Below are 19,107 nucleotides of genomic sequence, written 5' to 3' on the forward strand. Positions count from 1 at the left end.
CAGCATAGTCATTAGAGAGGATTGGAAAATTGTTATAACCGTAACAACTTTGCAGCTTGCACATAGAAGTCAACCCTTTAGCAAGCAGCTCCTTCTGTCTGCAAAGCTGAAAAACAGAAACTGCCCAAGAAATGACTAAGACTTTTTAAAAATGCAATTAATTTTTGAAAGTGAAACTCTTTTTGAAACACTTTCATTGTGAATTAGCAATATGAAGTAAAGATGAATTTTATTTCTGTACTTGCACTGCATCCAAACAGCACTTTGAACTATTCCCATGGCTACTTTTGAATTTATTGTTAAATCCATGAAAGTATGTCTCATTGACATTGTTTTTATAAAATATAATGATTCTTCTCAAGTTTTCCTTTCAAATCTGCAAGCTCTTTTCACATGTTATGTGATCACAATGGTATGACCATAATGTGATCATATGTGATCCCAATCATGTGACCACAATGAACAAGCAATCTAGGTAACTGGAGGTAAAGTACTCAGATTGTCTTCTCCCTTGTGTAAACTGAAAGTCTCCATTTCAATCAAAGTAAGATGATGTAACTCAGTGTAGGGCATATCAATTCTCCCACGGGATCAAGAGTCCCACTCTTCCGTTTAGAAGACACACAGAGACATACTCAATGTGTATCAGCAGCAGACATGCTAAATCCAATGGTGTCTGAGTTTGTTGTTGTTGCAGGTTCTCAACCAGAAAGTGTAAGAGCCTATCAGGAAGCTCTACAGTGAAGGAGAGGGCCCAAAGAATGTCAGGGTAAGGGGACAGGGAAGATGTGAAGCAAAAAGATGTCTTCTGGAGGTAGCGCAGCCTTTGCACTCATAAGCTATCTTTATCTGCACAAGACTTGCACAGAATTGGGCCCCCAAAATGTCACCATAGATAGGGGTGGATGGTTTTACTGCTAAATTCTACAAATTTTTCTATAGAATAGGGAGGGAACACTACCAAAATCATCCTATGATGCCATTATAACTCAAGGTGGGAACACTACCAAACTCATCCTATGACATCATTATAACTCAGGGAGGAAACACTACCAAACCCATCCTATGACATCATTATAACTCAGAGAGGGAACACTACCAAACCCATCCTATGACATCATCATAACTCAGGGAGGGAATATTACCAAACTCATCCTAGAATGCCATTATAACTCTGATGCCAAACCAGACAAAGAAAGAAAACTATAGACCAATCTCCCTGATGGACATGATCTTCAACAAAATGCTTTTTAACTGAATTCAAAGTCACATTAAAAGGATTGTTTATCATAAGCAAGATGATTTCACCCCAAGGATATAAGATAGGTTCAATATACAAAATCAATAAACACAATATACCACATTAACAGACTTATTTAATTCCAGCACTCAGGAGGCAGAGGCAGGCAGATCTCTGTGAGTTTGAGACCAGTGTGGTCTATAGGGTGAGTACCAGGACAGCCAGGGATACATGGAGAAACCCTGTCTCAAAAAAACCAAAGGGAAAAAAACAAGTTCTGATGAAACCAGGAGTAGGCAGAAGACAGCTCAGTGTAATAAAGGCTACATATGAAAAGCCTATAACCAGAATTATACCAATTCCTTTAAAATCTGGTACAGGACAAGGGTGCTCATTCTTTCCAGTCTTATTCAATGTAATGCTCACAGTGGGGAAGCACAGTAAGTCAAGAGAAAATATAAATGAAGTAAAAATTGAAAAAGGAGCAATTACACTACCCTATCTGAAGACAACATAATTCTATACTTAAAAGACTCAAATGAACTCCATCAAAAAAAAAAAAACTCTTGAAGCTGATAAAGAGTTTCATTAAAGTAGTAAGATACAAGATCAATATGCAATAATCAATAGTTTTTATATGCACTAACAACAAACTTCTTGAGAAAAAAAATCAGGAAAAATATTCATTCACAAAAATTTCAAAAATATGCAGGGGTAAACCTAAGCAAGAAAGTAAACTTTAAGTCTCTGAAAAATAAAACTGAAGACAACACCAGACAATGGAAAGACTCCCGTATTCCTTGATATTCAGAATTCATATTGGGACTGTCCTACCAAAAGTAATCTACTGATTCAATGCAAACTCTACCAATATCCCAATGATGTTTTTCAGAGATGTAGGGAAAAAAATCTAAATTCTATATGGGAAGACAAAAGACTGCATATATCCAAAGCAATTCTAAGCAGAAAGAACACAGCCAGAGGCACCACATTACCTGACCTCAAACTATTCTACAGATCCATAGTGATAAAGAGTGTGATGTTAGCAACATGAAGACAGTTCTGTAAACTAATGGAACATGATAAAAGACCCATAGATAACCCACACTGCTGTGGTCACTTAACTTTTGAGAAAGGAGTCAAAAACTTTCACTGGGGGAAAAAGACAGCCTTTTAACAAATGATGTTAGCAAAACTGGATATCCACCTGAAGAATGAAAGCAGATCCAAATTTTCCATCATGCACAAAAACAATCTTTTCAAATTGGATCAAAGACTTTAATTTAAAACCTAGAACACTGAAACTGCTAAAATAAGACACAGAGGAAACATTTCAGAACATAGGTGTAAACAACAAATTTCTGAATAGGATCCCAATAGCTCAGGAAACAGGCCCAAGAACTGGCAAATAGTAATACATGAAAGTAAAAAGCATCCGTAAAACAAAAGGAACTGCCAACAGAACAACCAGAAAGCCTGCAGAATAGGGGAAAATCTTTGTGAGCTATGCCTCAGACAAAGGGTTAATATATATATAAATAATTGCATAAATTAAATGCCTAAAAAACCTACCAATCAACCAATCAATGGGCCAATGATCTGAGGAAACACATTTTTAAGGAAGAATGCAAACAGCTAGGAAACTCTCTAGCCATCGAAATAAAGCAAATTAAAACTACTTTGAGATTATATCTCACACTAGTCTGAACGGCCGTCATCGAGAAAATAAATGACAAAAATGCTGGTGAGAACATAGGTTTAGAGAACCCTTCCTCACAGTCGGTGGGAGTGTAAACTAGTACAGGCACTGTGGAAATCATGTGGTGGCTTTGCAAAAGACTTAAAATGGAGCTCCAACAGAATGCAGTTGTCACATTCAGGCATATACCCAAGGGCTCTATGTGCTACCACAGAAATATCTGCACATTCATGCTTATTATTGCTATTTTCACAATAGCTAAGAAATGGAATCAGCCTAGATGTCCATCAACAGATCAATGAATCATGGCAGAGTGGTAAGTATACACAATAGAATTCCATTTAACCCAGGAGAAAAATAGAATTGTGTAATTTGCAGGGAAATGGTTGAAACTGTTTTTTTTTTATTTATTTTATTCTGTGTGTGGGTGTTTTACCCACATAGTCTATATACATATTTGTGTAACTAGTACATACAGAGGGCATTAGATCCCTTGGAATTGGAGTTACAGACAGTTGTGAGACATCATGTGGGTGCTGAGAACTGAACCAAATCTTCTGTAACAACAAGGGCTCTTAACTACTGAGCCATTTCTCCAGCCCTAAAATTAGCCTTTTTTTCATAATTATTTTATTATTCTTAATTATGTGTGTGTGCACATGAGTGCAAGTGTCCTCGGAGGTCAGAAGTCAGATATATTTGGTCCCCTAGAGCTAAAGTTACAGGCAATTGTGAGTTTCCAGTTGTGAATTCTTCTGGAAGAACAGCAAATGTTCTTACCCACTGAGCCATCTCTCGGTGGGACATTCTATCAAGCCAAGTAGCCCAGGCTCAATGGTTAAGACAAATCTGTATATTCTCTCTCATAGGTTGACCCTAGCCTCTAACTGCTAAGTATGTGTATCCAAATGGGACTAAATTCCGGTAGAGCCTACAACACTAGCAAGGAACCCATGAGACTGGAAAGATGGCAGTTTTAAAGGAGGGAGTGGAGAGACAATGGGAGAGCTGGAGTAGGAAAATGCTTTAGGCGGAAGTATGCAGCGGGGAAAGGAGGGCAGGGAAGATGGAGAATCAAACAAATGAAACACGTCTGGGAAAAAGAAACCTACTACCATATAAGCTAATAATGAAATTCATTAAAAATTTAAAAGGTATGAAAAGTGGTCCATACAAAAATAAGCAAAATAAAAAGAAACATCAGAAGGGAGCTTGAAGATTTCCCTCTAAACTTTCTAGTGTTTTCACTGTTGTTTGGGTATATACACTCATGTTTGAAATCACCACTGATGTCAGTACTGTTTCTACAGATGGTATTTATTAATACATGAAATTAAATACAAGGAAAACTCATGTAATTATAGATAATGTGTTCTAAATTCCTTTGTGGGAGATATATAAAGTCTGTGACTTCTGCCTACTTGGAAATACAATAGCAAAGATATGTCTGTGTTCCACAAAATAAACTCCCCAAGAATCAATTTTTAATCAATTAAAGAAGGACAGAAACACACACTTAATTAAACAGAAAGCCACCAATCATTAAGACCTGTCTGGGAGCCTCCAGACATCTTAATAAAAGCCCAAAGAGTGAACGTCTTACTTGCTGTCAATGAGCACTTCAGACTGCCGATTATTCACTTGGTTATCACTCTTGTGACGAAACTGAAAAACAAAATTTAAGAAAGAACAACTTACATCATTGTCGATGCTAACAGTAACACACCGAGTTCATTTGTGTGGACCATGTGGCTGTCCATCCAATGTGAACGCATCTTGCACTTACTTTGAGCAGAGTCTATGCACAGCTAGTCAACACTCATCTCCCTACATCTCATCCTGGCAGACATGTCACCATGGAAATCCTCCTGTGTGTGTGTGTGTGTGTGTGTGTGTGTGTGTGTGTGTGTGTGTGTGCGCGCGCGCACTCATATGCTCATGCTGTATGCTAGACCCACAACTCTTAATCCTTACACATTTCTAGTTGCTTCTAAGAAGGCAGCATGCCATTTACCTCATAGTCCAGAGACAACCATACACAGGTTTTGAGAACGTCAACCCAGAACCAGTTTCTATTTCTCTCATATGTGCACAGTCCTCTCAGCATATTAGTGCACACCCACAGATGAACAGGAGTGCTTTCAGGGACATGAAGCTTTTATTTCATAAACTATAATAACAGTGAGAGCTTTTCCTTTTGTATTTCAAAATGACATATGTGTGTACATACACATATACACACATACACACACATTATACTGCTGTCAGGCCTTCTCTTTTTCAACCTCAGATGTCATAGTATCAATGTGTACATTGAAATATGCTAGACATTTCATTAGGAGACAGAAACATACCACATTAAGACAAGTGTGTTATCCATATATGTGTGGGCAATTGTAAGTTACTCTATGGTGATATTTTATTTGTGCTAAAATGTGATTTTATTTGTATGTTAATAAATAAAAATGCCTGGAGGTCAGAGCTAATAGCAAGCCATAGCAGAAGTCTAGCAGTAGTAGCACATGCCCTTTATTCTGATCACATGACAGGCAGATCTCTGTGTGTTCAAGGACACCACCAGCATGGAGACACACACCTTTAATCTCAATACCGACCATAGAAGACCTGGAGGTCTGTATAGACAGGCAGTGACGAGGAGGTCATGTGGTTGGGTTTACAACCAATGAGAAGGCAGAAAAGAAAGTCAATAAAAAGACAGATACACAGGAAGTAGGTCTCTTTCTGAGGGGAAGGACAGCAGTGGCAGCAAAGGGTAAGAAGGCGGTTGGTTTTAGTCTCAGCTCTTAGCTACTGCTCTGACCTCTTGGGCTTTTAACTCTGCATTTGGCTCTGTGCTTCTTATTTAATAAGACTGTTACATCTATATTACTCATATCAAATTGTGGATTTATTTAAAATTCTACACGCAGTTGTGAAGAAACATCACATAAATCAACTTGGTAATTAAAGATCTTCCCCTCTGCCTCATGCTTGACCACCCTTCAGCAGAACTTGTTACATTCTCACTTTCTGTTTGAAATTGAGACATCAAGCATTCTCAGGAGCAAATACTCACATAGTCGTCAGTAGCATCCTTGACAGCTGTCATGGAGATCACCAGGACCAGAGGCACAATGGTAGTGAACCATGTCAGGGAAGAGATTTCTGGAATGAGCTGAAACAAGTATTTCCAGTAGTTTAAGACTTTTTAAATTAAGAAATACATCTCTCAATCTTTGTCAATTAACTGTATAGCACTTGCAGAAATAAATTGGGTTATGTTCAGCTATTTGTACAAAAGTAAACTTGCTAAAACGGTTTAATTATATGCATTCAACTACAAAACATACAGAGAAAGACCTTTCTGTCAATTTCCAGACAACCTGACAAAAATAAAATAAAGTAAAGTAAAATAAAATAAAATAAAAACTTAAAGCAAACTGGGAATCAGGCTCCTTGAGTCCCTACACACATTTTTCACTAGGGCTCCTTGAGTTCCTTCACACATCTTTCAATAGGTTGTTATGTGTCACCCATCCCTCAGTCTCTCTTCTCAGTCATTTATAAGTTACCAACCCTTCTTAACAACAGTTGTCAGAGACCCTTTGATCCTCAGGCTTACAAAGGCTAACCAGGTATTTCCATCTTAATAACTGGAGGCTCTGAAAACTGAGTTAGTTTCTATGCTAGAATGTTTTGAATAAACCCATGGATTCCATATCCACATGAATAACAACTCCCCCTACTGTACACACCAGAATACACTGTGAATGGTGATCCTGTGTCAGAAAAACCTGCAGAGCTGATATCATTGTTTTCCTATTCCAGTTCTACAACTGAAGAATCTAGGCATTGAAATTGCTAGCAGAAACACACACAGCTGACATATGTACCTAGGCTTCTTTGGCTGCCTGTGCTACTATCTACAACAAACATAGTAACAAGCATGTGACCCTTTTACACAAGTGTGTTTTGGTTTTTCAAATCAAGTCACATTCACTTGGGATCTGCTCCAGAGCCATCAGGCAGAGTAGGGTTCAGTAGAGACTGTCAGAGGTTAGAGATCAAGTCCCACAAATAACTCAAAACTAAGCCAATTTTACATAATAGATTCTGTGCAATTTTTAAACCTCAAAAAAAAATCCCTGAGGGTTAAGTTACAGACATAAGATGCAGTGTCCTACAACACACTAGGTGACTGTTGGACAAATAAGCAACCAGAAAAATAGGAATTTAAGGGTCTGGAGAGGTGGCTCAGCGGTTAAGAGCACTGGCTGCTTTTCCAGAGGTCCTGAGTTCAATTCCCAGCAACCACAATTGTCTGTAACTCCAGTTCCAGAGGATCCAACACCCTCACACAAACATACACACAGGCAAAATACCAATGCACATAAAATAAATAAATAAAATTTCAAAAAGAAAGAAGAGAGATCAAGGATTCTCAATACAAAGAACTGACCAATGCCTGAGGATATAAAAAGCTAATTACCCTGACTTGATCATTGTACATTGTGTGCATAATCTGAATTCTCACACTATACCCATATTATTACATGCTAATTCAAATAAAAATAACTCTAAGAGACACAATAAGAAAACAAGAGCAAAAGGTCCCTGAAGATGCAGCGGAAACCTTGGGTGGGTAGCAGAAAATCCCACTACTTCTCCCTCTAGTTAATCTGTGGCTTCACACATCTTCTCACCTCCATGGCTCCCAGATGTTCTCCAAGAAACAATACTGAACCGAGCCATCTCAAGTGTCCCAAATATAAAAAAATGCATGAACAAAAGCCTGAGACTGTAAGTAAGAATGCCATTAAGGAAATAAATTTAAAATTCTGGAATGGTGTAAAAGGTGTCACATCAAGACGGGAGGGGGGGGGCACACCACACATGACACGGGACCTTGGGTCTATATTTCCTTTCACAAACGGCAGTTTGTTCATTGGGTTCTTCTGGTTGGTTGTTTTATCTGGTCTGGGTTTTTTCCTATTGTTGTTTTGACTTTCGTTTTGTTTTGAGGTTTTTGTTTAGTTTTGCTATTTTGTTTTTGTGTGTGTGTGTTTTGTTGTTTTGTTTTTATTTTGCACAATCAGTATCCAGTTACTCCCAACTATATCTTTTCTTTCCCTTAGGGAACTTTCAAACTTCTAATTTCAGTTCTATTACTCTTAGTAAACTGACTCCATTCTGAAACAGGTTTTGACACATGCTCAAGACAATAACTGTACAAATTCCTGAGCAACAATGATTGGCTTAGGAGACAGATGCAATCGGAACTAATACCAACAGAAAAAAAAAAATGAGAAAAGTGATATTCTCTCTCTCTCTCTCTCTCTCTCTCTCTCTCTCTCTCTCTCTCTCTCTCTCTCTTTCTCTCTCTCTCTCTTTCTCCTTCACAGGAGTTGGAAAGATTGGAAGATGCGTGGTGAAGCTGGTAGGACCTGACACTATGGAAGAAAACAAAGAAATCGAAGCCTTGTCCTACTGCAGTGGTTACTGTCTGTGAATCCAGTCACACACGAAAAGAGATACATCTTGGAATGTATTCATTTGTTGAAGCTAAAATAGATCTCTGGCACTTACACACTTACAATCAAAAGATGAACACACATAGTTTTTCAACTCACAATCATACTCAACACTGTTTGTCTAGATCTCCTGTAGCCAAGCCGTCCTCACGGCTCTTTTAAATAGCCCACAATCTCACCTGGATCTACCAATCTGATTTAATTAATCCACCCAAAACTGAAACTAAGTAATTGACAGGCTGATATGAACTATTGGTGTGTGTATGAATCTTTCTTAATATATGCCTTTTTTCTTTCCCAAAACACCAATAAAAGTTGACATTTCATTTAAGCCCAAGTTTAGTTAAAAGGGAGAAGATTATTAGTGGCTAATTAACCACTCAAAGATATAAAAATAGTCACTCTACAGTGAAATAACATATATTGACATCATATATTTTATAAATGCACACAATATGCCATTGTTCTTGAATTAAAGGGAAATTTGCCAAGTTCCACAACCTTTATAGTCTTAGGAACCCCACCTTGTCAATGTAGGAAAATGATAAGGAAAGAAAGAGGCCATGAGTAGCAATTACTAGGCCTTTATATGGTTCAAATAAAGTTGAGATTCTTATATGGCTCAAATAGAAGTACATATTACAAAGACCTAGGTGTTTAAGATAAATGTACTATTTTTGTTTTATCTATTCTTGGCCCTCTCATTTTTAAGACAAAAAGCAGTAATAACATTAAAAATCTAATAAGAGTGGTCCTATGCAATCATGAATGTTTACTAAATAAATTAACTTATGTTTTAGAATTATAAAAGTATCTTCAACAAATAGATAATGAAGAAATAGGCTTAAAGATTACCTGTAGTATCAGGAGGAAAAGGAAATAGGCATTTGCCACTCTTTGGAACTGCTCAAATAAATTAATTGGCAAGAATGTGAGAATGTTGTATTTGGACGTATGGATACGATTGTCCTGAAAAAGAGATAGCATCGTGTTAGTTTGGATCAAGGCATTGCCCACTATAACTCTTACACATGCAAACCCTAACACAGGTTATACCACAGCAAGGTGAGCAGTTATTTATCTAAGAAGTCCTAAGCTCCATGTAGCCAAGACCTTCACATATCCCAAGATAACATTGTCCTAATTCTAGGCAAAATGACTGAGTGTCACATCACCCATATTATCACACACAAGTTGGCTTCTGAGATTTTTGTCCTCCTATGCAGTCTTTGGTAGGTAGATATTGCAGGAGCACCCACTGTCTTGCTTGAATATCCCTGAGCTCATGCTGGGGTACACAGACTGAAGGCATTTGGATGATGATCAATCTGGCCTATCTTCCCAAAGTACAACCCCTTTTGGAAATTGGAAAGGTATTTCTTTTTTTTTTAACTTTTTAAAAGTTTATTGTGTCTTTCACATTATGCATCTCCATCCCATTTATCTCCCCATCCCTTCGTATCCACCCTATGCCCTTGCAACCTGCCCCCCAAAATAAAAATAAAATAAAAATTAAGATAAAAAAGAAAAGTCTCGTCACAGAAGCTGTAGTGTGACACAGTGAGTCACACAGTAAACCCCTTTGTCCATGCATCTTTACTTGCAAGGGTTCCTTACAAAGAGTCATTGGTCTGCTTTGAGGCCTCTGGTTTCTGCCACATCGATGCTGGGCGCTCATTAGGACTTCTCTTGGACATCCTATTGTTGCCCTGTGTTGTGGAGATCCTGCATCTTTGCAAGCTCCAGCAGATCATAGACAGGGCGGATGCTGTTTCTAGGCACTGGTAGTTGCAGGGTTGGTCAGCCCACCAGCTTTCCGCTACTCCCTCCACAGTGGGAGCGCTCTAGCATTGTCCCTGCTAGTTCACCCATACAGCCATGAGCAAGGGGCAAAACAAGGTCTCTTGCCTTCATGCCCTCAGGGCCGGCTCGCCCACACCTACACCAGCAGGGCCAGCTTTACTCTGTTGCCCTGGCGAGGTGCAGGGGCCACTCTCCGGAGCGCTGCAGTTGATGAGGGTCAGGCAGTGAGGGGTGGGGGTGGGGGCGGGGGCCTTTCTCCCTTGCCCATGCCGCCATACAGCAGATGAGGGGTGAGGCCAGATCTCCTACACTCATGTTCTCAGGGCTGGCTCACCCATGCCCCTGTCAACAGGGTCAGCTCTACTGTGCTGCCCAGGCGAGGTACAGAGCCTGCTTTCCTGAGAAGGTTAACTCCCTCACCTGTCACAGGTGGCCGGGGGGGGGGGGGGGGGGGGGGGGGGGGGGGGATGACAAGGGATTTCTTTGTCTGGAGATCTTCGGGGATGCTTACAAGCTAGCCTGTCCTTAGTTCAGAATGGAATTACTGGAAACAATCTTTATTAAAAAAAAAAAAAAAAAAAAAAAAAAAAACAGAAAAATGTAAATTTGTCTCACTGTAATCTCCTGCTCTATGTCAAGGCATGGGCCTCTGGTCACTAAGTCTAAGGGCTTTCCTGGTAACGGTATTCCAATATTTGAATGCTGCTCAGAGAACACACCACACCTTCTGTCCCTGATCCACATTCCCAAATCCTACAGCTTCTCCATGACCTTTTATAGCTATTCCTTCCTGGTCACCCTCTTCAGAATCTATGCCAGCTTCTGTTAAGACACAGTGCCTACATCCAGATATGAAATACGGACATGGCTCAATAGTAGGCCTTTGTTGTCCTGTGTTCTATATCTGTATATTAACTTGCCCTAACACTCCATTAGCGTTTTGGAAACTGCATCTCACTGTGTTTCCATATTGAGTTTTAATCACCTGAAATGGCCTAATGGTGATTAGAAACTTCTATTAAAGAGAAGCTTCTATTAAAGAGAAACTTCTATTAAAGAGAAACTTCTATTAAAGAGAAGCTTCTATTAAAGAAGAGAAGCGTTGCATATTCTCTCTCATCCGCACTTCCAAATCTTTACATGTGCATGTAACCCACAGTAACCATAGAAATATAGAAAGAGACTATAGAAACTACTATTAAATCAGTTTTCTTTCCTAAGCATTCACTTTTAATATTAATATGAAAAATCTTTCACGTGCCCCTAAACTTATTTTAACTTATGTGCATTACCCAAAGCATTAAATATTCCTTCCAACTTTGTGCCATCAGAAAGTTTCAAATACATGTGTTTTATGTATTCTTATAAAACTAAAGACAAATACATTAAAAAGGGGCAAGTTGCCGGGCAGTGGTGGTGCACGCCTGTAATCCCAGCACTCAGGAGGCAGAGCCAGGCAGATCTCTGTGAGTTCGAGGCCAGCCTGGTCTCCAAAGCGAGTTCCAGGAAAGGCACAAAGCTACACAGAGAAACCCTGTCTCCAAAAACCAAAGAAAAAAAGGGGGAGAGACAAGTCTACAGAAAAAGAAATTATTACTGAAACAATAAAGCCTGAGACAGAACCAATGAGCTTTCTACAGATTGATATAGCTTTGTTCAGTCATTATATGAAATACAGGGCTGGGGAGAAACTCAATTAGTAAAGTGTTTACCTTGCCATACAGGGTCTGACTTCCATTCTCAGAACACAGGTCCAAAAATGGGGGCAGGGGTGTGTCACCTCAACCTCAGCATTGAGGAGGCAGAGACAGGCAGGTGCATGAGGCTCACTGGACAGCCAGCCTAAGTCTACTAGTCAAGTTACAGGACAATGAGAGTCCCTGTCTCAAAATGAACTGACTGAAGGTGGATAGCACACATGTTCACATGGACACACATACTGCATATACTATACATTGAATATGTTTTATTCATCTCTGTATGAGTCTTTGAAAATATATTAAAATTTTATTTAAGCACTTATAAATCCATTTATCTACATTTCCGTTAAGCTTGACTCTATTTTACCCACAAAGATAGCATAATAAGATTGAAATAATAAGATATGATGAAATATAGAATTAATACATCAAGGATAAGGGGTGCTTTATTGACCTCCCTCCTCCCTGCTTTCTCCCCTTCATATAATCTCTGTCCTGCTTGTCTCCTCTCTAGTACCCCTCCCCCTTCCTCCCGTGGCCCCTTTACTTTCCCCGTTTCTGTGGTTACCACACGTTATACTCACATCTAAAGATATGGCGCCAGGAAATGCAGGGGAGAATGAATACGCAACACTTACCTTTCTGGACCTGGGTTACCTCATTCAATATATTATTTTCAAGTTCCATCAATTTACCAGCAAATTTTGTGGTTTAATTTTACTTTACAGCTGAATAGTATTCATTGTGTATGTATATAAATAACACTAAGGATGGTTGAAAAAGACATAAGGAATCATTATTTTATATTCATCTGATTATATATAATACATACAAGTGCATACATATGTATATAGTTTAAATGAAGTTGTACCAGTTGGGATGATAATGCCTCCCCCAAATAGACAATCCAACCAAATCCCCAGCAACAGACACGAGAAACCTCCTTTCAAAGTGTCAATCAGGGGAGTCCAGGAGATTTCTAAAACAATAGAGGCTATTGCTGCTGCCTTGGCTGCCTCCCAGAAGTTGAAGATAAGTCCCTATTGCTGAAGACATCACGTACTTTGGACACAAGACTTGGAGGACTCAAGATTGATCTCACCAGAAAGCCTTCTCCCTGAAGACTAGCTTTCATAGTACTGGAAGGTGCTGTGCAAGCTGCCGGGGGCGGGGGCTTGGGGGAAGCATTCAATAGTCCCACATAAGCTATTATGCCTACAAATCACAATAATGATCCATATGGCAAGCTATCTCTAAAAAGTGCAATTGTGGCACTGATACCTTGGCAGTAACCAAGAGCTGTTTAATTGGACTTAAGGCCCACTGAGCAGGAGGGAAATTGTGCCTAGTAATGTAAACCTAGACAACCACACCTGGCTAGTGAGTTCATAGACCAGTGCTAAACCAGTCCGATTTCTAACTGCATTCTAAATATGTGTCTTTACATCCACAGATGAGTGTAGCTTCTGCCCTCGTCAAAGAGGCTTCTTTTCCTAGCAGATGGAGACCATTATAGAAAAGCACAACCAGTCAAAATGCATAGAAGAACTACCTGCGGGTGCCCAGCCCCAGTGGATATTAATAGCACACAGTTCCAGTACCTAAGGCTCAGGGAGCAGCAAGGAAACATGGTAGGAACACTGTAAGAAGCAGAGGAACAGGAAGTCTGCTGCAAGAGTGTGTCTTCTAGATACCACAGGGAAGCTGTGCCCATGGAAGCTCAACACTGTGGCTGCCTAAACAGGACCTGAGATGACAGTGTAGATGACAGAAATCACACAAGGCCCCAACCCCAGAAGAAGACCGAAGGCAATTCAAGAGAGGGAGAACTAGTCTTCCTCAAAGATCCATGAGCTAAATGGTTATTCAATCCCAAGTAGTCAGCCCTTAAAAATATATAAGCCACACTAGACAGACTCAGCAGGTTGCATTTATATATTTGTTAAATATACATATAATAATACTAATTAGAGAATAAGAGGCTGTGAATTCAAAAGGGAGGGGATGGCAGGATAGGAAAGAGGTTAGAGGGAGGAGAGGTGGGAAATGATGTAATTATATTTTTTAAAATTTTTTAAATTAAAATAATAACAACTTGTTAAAATACTTTCATTTTTAGTGTGTGTGTGTGTGTACCAAGGTCAGCATGTGGAGGTCAGAGAACAACTTACAGGAGTCTGTTCTCTCCTTCTACTATGTGGATCCCAAGCACCAAACTCAGCCTGTCAGATTTGACAAGTGTCTTTATCTACTGAGCATCTCATCAGCCAGGATAAGATCTTGTGTGTGTGTGTGTGTGTGTGTGTGTGTGTGTGTGTGTGTGTGTGTGTCTGTCTGTCTGTCTGTCTGTGTCTGTCTGTGTGTGTCTGTGTGTGTCTGTGTGTGTGTCTGTGTCTGTGTGTGTTTTAATGTGACTTGCTTCAGCTCCAAGTAATGACAGCCACCATCTCAAGAAAATTTAATCATCAAACTTTATCAGGATAAAGGTGCCAGCTCCATGCCTCAGGGCCAAGTGTTTAGAGAGCTTGGAAGAGAGATGCCGGGTTACCCCATCCACTGAACCACAGAGCACTGTACACTGAAGTGACTGGCTTGCAGTGTCTCAGGCTGAGCAGGGAGGCCTTGCAATTGTCAATCATAATGTTTTCCTGAACAGGGAATTTGGAGAAAATAATAAGGAAGAGGAAAGCCAAGGAGAAAAGATCAATTAGCCAAACATATCTCCCAGGGCTGGGGATGTATCTGAGTGACAGAGAGCTTTCCTAGTATGTGTAAGGCTCTGGGATAAATCCCTAGTTCTGCAAGAAAAAAAAAGTCTCATTTGTGGTTGATATATTATGCACCCCAATAAACTTATCTGGGGGTCAGAGAACAGAATAGCCACTATATTAAACATAGAGGTTAGGCAGTAGTAGCACATGCCTTTAATCCCTAGCATTCTGGAGGCAGAGATCCATCCAGATCTCTGTGAGTTCAAGGCCATACTGGAAATAGCCAGGCATGGTGACACATGCCTTTAATCCCAGGAAGTGATGGCAGGAAGCAGAAAGGTATATAAGGCGTGAGGACCAGGAACTAGAGTCTTGTTAACCTTTTAGGCTTTTAGCAACAGTTCACCTGAGACCCATTCGGATGAGGCTCAGAGGCTTCCAGTTTGAGGAAACAGGATCAGCTGAGAAGTTATCAAGGCGAGGTTGACTGTGGCTTGTCCTGTCTCTCTGATCTTCCAGCTTTCACTCAAATATCTGGCTCTCGAGTTTTTTGTTATTAATACCATTTAAGATTCATGTTATACTCATTCTTAATTGTTTTGTGTTTTTCATCTAAGTTGCTAATGCAGAAGTTAAGTTTACATGATGCTGAAGGGCAGTCAAAAGCACAGCAAGAGTTTTAAAGAAATGCCTACAAGCCTGGATTCTGTGAAGAGCCAGTTCTGTGGGATGAGGTGATAAAGCCAAACAGAACCTATGGCCATCTTCTCCTCTGTGCTCACCTTTACATACAGTAATGGTTGTACCATCCCATGGACACTGCTATAATGTAATCACAGCTTGGATGAGGACAAGGAATGAGGTCACCCTTCATGGATATGCTCTGAATACATCTTCTTTACTTTTTTTTTCCAGTCAAAGGGGAAAGATGCTTCCGTTCCTAACAATCAGACATATTGCTATTTAATCATATTGTTGAACCAGCCTACCAGGACACAAATTCCGGTGCAGTTCACTTCCTAACACAGCACTGACAGGCTTCACGGCTTTCCTCTTACAACTGCTTTTCTACCGTGGACCACTGGAAACATAAAGGAAGAGGAAAGAGCTACCCGGGAATCAATGTGACATCTTTGATGCTAGAGGCCATGGCTTTAGCTCATTAGTCTGTTGTGGACTATTACTTTAACTAGGCAAAGATGTGTTAATTTGTTTAATGATGTAAAGATGTGTTACATTTGTTTATGCTGAATTTGTTTAATTATATAAAGATGTGTTGCTTTGCAGAATGAGGAAGGAGTTGGACAGGTAAGTAGTGCACCAACAGGGAGCCTTCCACTTGGAAGGCAACATCAGGGAAACGAAGGAGGAATTACTGAAAGGTGCTAAGTGGAGAAGTTAATTTGACAAGAAATTGAAGGTGACACAGAAATACCTCTGAAAGGGGTTCTTGCGGAGGACCTTGAGCTATCCCACTGAGAGAAGATAGGAGGCTTGAGCAAGTCAGTGGTAGAGAGTAACAGTGAATAAGGGTGGAGGTGGGGTGGCTAATATTACCAAGCCCTTACAGTGAATACTGTTCTAAGAACTTGACATTTGGTAACTCCATCTATCCTCAGAACATTCTTGAGAAATGGGTACTGTTATTCTCATTCTATAACAGGAAAAGCCAAGGTTCAGAGAGAGTAACATACACAAGGTTCCACAGCTTCCCGGTGGTCGTGCCAGATGGGGACTTTGCACCTGGAGTCACCCTATCACCCCTATGCTGCTGCTACAGCCCAGTGCAAGCAGCTGCCCCTCATTCTACAGCCTTCATTTGCCTCCAGTCTCCATCCCCAGCCTGCTGCTACCTTCTCACCAAAGGAAACCATAGGTCTCCCTCTTTCCTCCTCATCTGTGCCTCAGTTACAGTCCTGGCTATTGTTGGCTTGCTGTGCAATAACAACCTCCTTGGATTCCCTTGCAGTTCCCTTTGAGGGCAATTCCACTAGCCCTGGACAAGAAGCAATGAAGACAGAGTGGAAAACCAGACCCCCATTTCAGCTTTCCAAAAAGGAGCAGCCATGGCCAAAAGCCTGTACATGCTCAGTGCTGGCTTCTCTAGGAGAGGTACAAAGCGAAAGTGGAAAGTTCTTCTAAGGCCACCAAATAAAATGCCAGCAAACTGGAAGTGTTTGTTTTGACAGCGAGAGTCTCACATGCTGCACAACTGTACTGCTGAACACACACAAAGCCAATAAAGAAGAACAAGCGTGGCTAAATCTTTGACGTCAGAGCGTTTGGGGACTTTCCTCGGGCTTTCCCGGGAAACATTTCTCACACAGGACTATCATGGAGATGAGGTCTCAAATTAAAATTATTTTGCTAAGTCAAAGATTTATACAAATACAAGATTTCATGAGCGAATCCTGAAATAATTTCTGACTGTAATATACTAGGCAGGGCAAACTCTGTCACCACAACAAATGACTCCACTGTCCCTGACTTCACCCACCAAGAGTTTATTTCTTGTCCCTGCAACTCACTTAACCTGAGTCTGCTCCTCTTCATTGCTCATGATGGACCAAGATGATCTCAAACACTTCCAATACAGAACCAAAGGGAAAGGACATACCTGGATGACCACACCTATACCCTGAGACTTCAGCCCAAATGCCCACAGCACATTACTAACAGACAACAGAAACGCCACTTCAGCCAGAAATGAAAACTAATATGTGATGTTTCAGCCACAATATAACAATATATATACAGCACAGTATAATATATTATATATTGTGTATGTATATATTGTATGATATTGTGCTATATTATTACTATATACATATGTGTATATGTGTCTCATATATATACATATATGTGTATATTTCATATATGTAAATACACACATCGGCTTTCTATGTTCCAAATCCAACCCTGTAAATAGCAGGTGCATTTGACTATTTTCTCAGCCACCTCCACTAACAGTGCTCTATCACAATGGGTTCAACTCCAGGATCAGGATCAGGTTCACTTAAACAAATTCCATAGCCTATCTTCCCAATTACATTTCTGAGGCGAGAAAATGGCACATGACCTATGTCAAATCTAGACTCTGAAGAGACTTTCTCTTACCTATTGCATTCCAACCTGGAAGAAAGCAGCCCTGGAGATAACTCTTTGAATTCTGACTAAACACTTAAGATGGAAGGCCGGGTGTGTACAATTAAAAAAAAAAACTGGATGTCAGTGTGGTGGCACATGCTACATTCTCAGCAGTGAGTGTGATAGACATGCTACGTTCTCAGCACTCAGGGGATGCAGGCAGGACAATGGAAAGTTCCAGGTCAGTCTGTGATACATCCTGAGTTTGAAGCCTTGTATTAAGACACCACAGGGGGGAAAAAAAATAGCTGAATGAAATCTAATAGGACAGGCCTTTCCTGCATCCCCACTATCTCTCACTTACTTTTTAACTACATATTCTGTTCACATCTGTCTTTGCCTAAGTCAGTTTGAGGATTTTTTCCTTTTTCACTCCCAACCAAACACCAGGCACAAGCATTAATCACACATCCGAGGTCCATTCTCTTCCATGTAACAGCGTGGCTTTTTCTCTCCTCTTGCCTGCCACACTACATCACAGAAGGTAAGCCTCCATGAGCTTAGAGTTGTCTGGGGGCACTTCCTGCTTCTGTGAATCCCACAGATCACACCCCAGGAACTTTTGCAAGAGTCCCATGGTTTCCACTGGCAAGGCTTCTTTCCCCATCTGATGAGACCCTTATGTCATGACAACTGCATGAACGTCTACCTTTTCTTGCTACAGCAATGCTCTTGTGTCATGTTGTTACAATACAATCTAGATTCCAGGGAAACAAACAATCCTGCTAAGGGAAAGAACATCTCCAAACCATCTAATTAAAACCAAAGAGAAGCCGTGCCCACAGACTGCTTGCGTAAAAGAGGAAGTGGCCAGAAGGCGTTTGCACCACTCAGGAAATGTGTGCAACACTGATGTTCATGCAAAGCTTCCCCCAAAGAATGCGTGTGTGGGACACACGGGCAGCACAGTCAAGTCTGGCACCTGCCTCTCTGATACCAGGCTCCTCCATATTAGTTAAATGTTGCCTGGTGCGATTCCATGGGGCTCTGAATTGGGAGAAATGATGAGCACACACACACCAGTGAATGCTGCAGAAAAGACTGTATACAGAGGTGGCTAAACACGACAGCTACCAGCAACATCTCAGCATCCTCCTCAGCCAGGATTCCAGCCATGTGCAAAACACGTTTTTGTAGAGAGAAGGAGCAGAAGGCACGCTACCCCTCACAGTCATTCATTCATTCAGCTTGTGTTTGCAAAGGATCTCCTATGCGTCCAGCATCATGTCATTGAGCCAGAACTGCAGATATGGACCGAAAAAAATGTCTATACACA

The 19,107-nt window shown here is 40.5% G+C and overlaps 1 protein-coding gene across 2 annotated transcripts in view; it reads right to left on the bottom strand.

Moving 5' to 3' along the window:
* Atp8b4 (ATPase phospholipid transporting 8B4 (putative)) overlaps window positions 1-19,107 on the bottom strand; it is a 160,082-nt gene that overhangs the window by 118,214 nt on the left and 22,761 nt on the right. For both annotated transcript variants that reach the window (XM_036185697.1, XM_036185698.1), the window contains exons 3-5: window positions 9,326-9,439; window positions 6,016-6,114; window positions 4,543-4,604 (exon numbers count right to left, since the gene is read on the bottom strand). In XM_036185697.1, the coding sequence (XP_036041590.1) occupies window positions 4,543-4,604; window positions 6,016-6,114; window positions 9,326-9,439 (275 nt within the window). The remainder of the gene's footprint in view (window positions 1-4,542; window positions 4,605-6,015; window positions 6,115-9,325; window positions 9,440-19,107) is intronic.

The sequence above is a fragment of the Onychomys torridus genome, chromosome 4 (genome assembly GCF_903995425.1).
Source record: "Onychomys torridus chromosome 4, mOncTor1.1, whole genome shotgun sequence".
In the NCBI taxonomy this organism is placed as follows: Eukaryota; Metazoa; Chordata; class Mammalia; order Rodentia; family Cricetidae; genus Onychomys; species Onychomys torridus.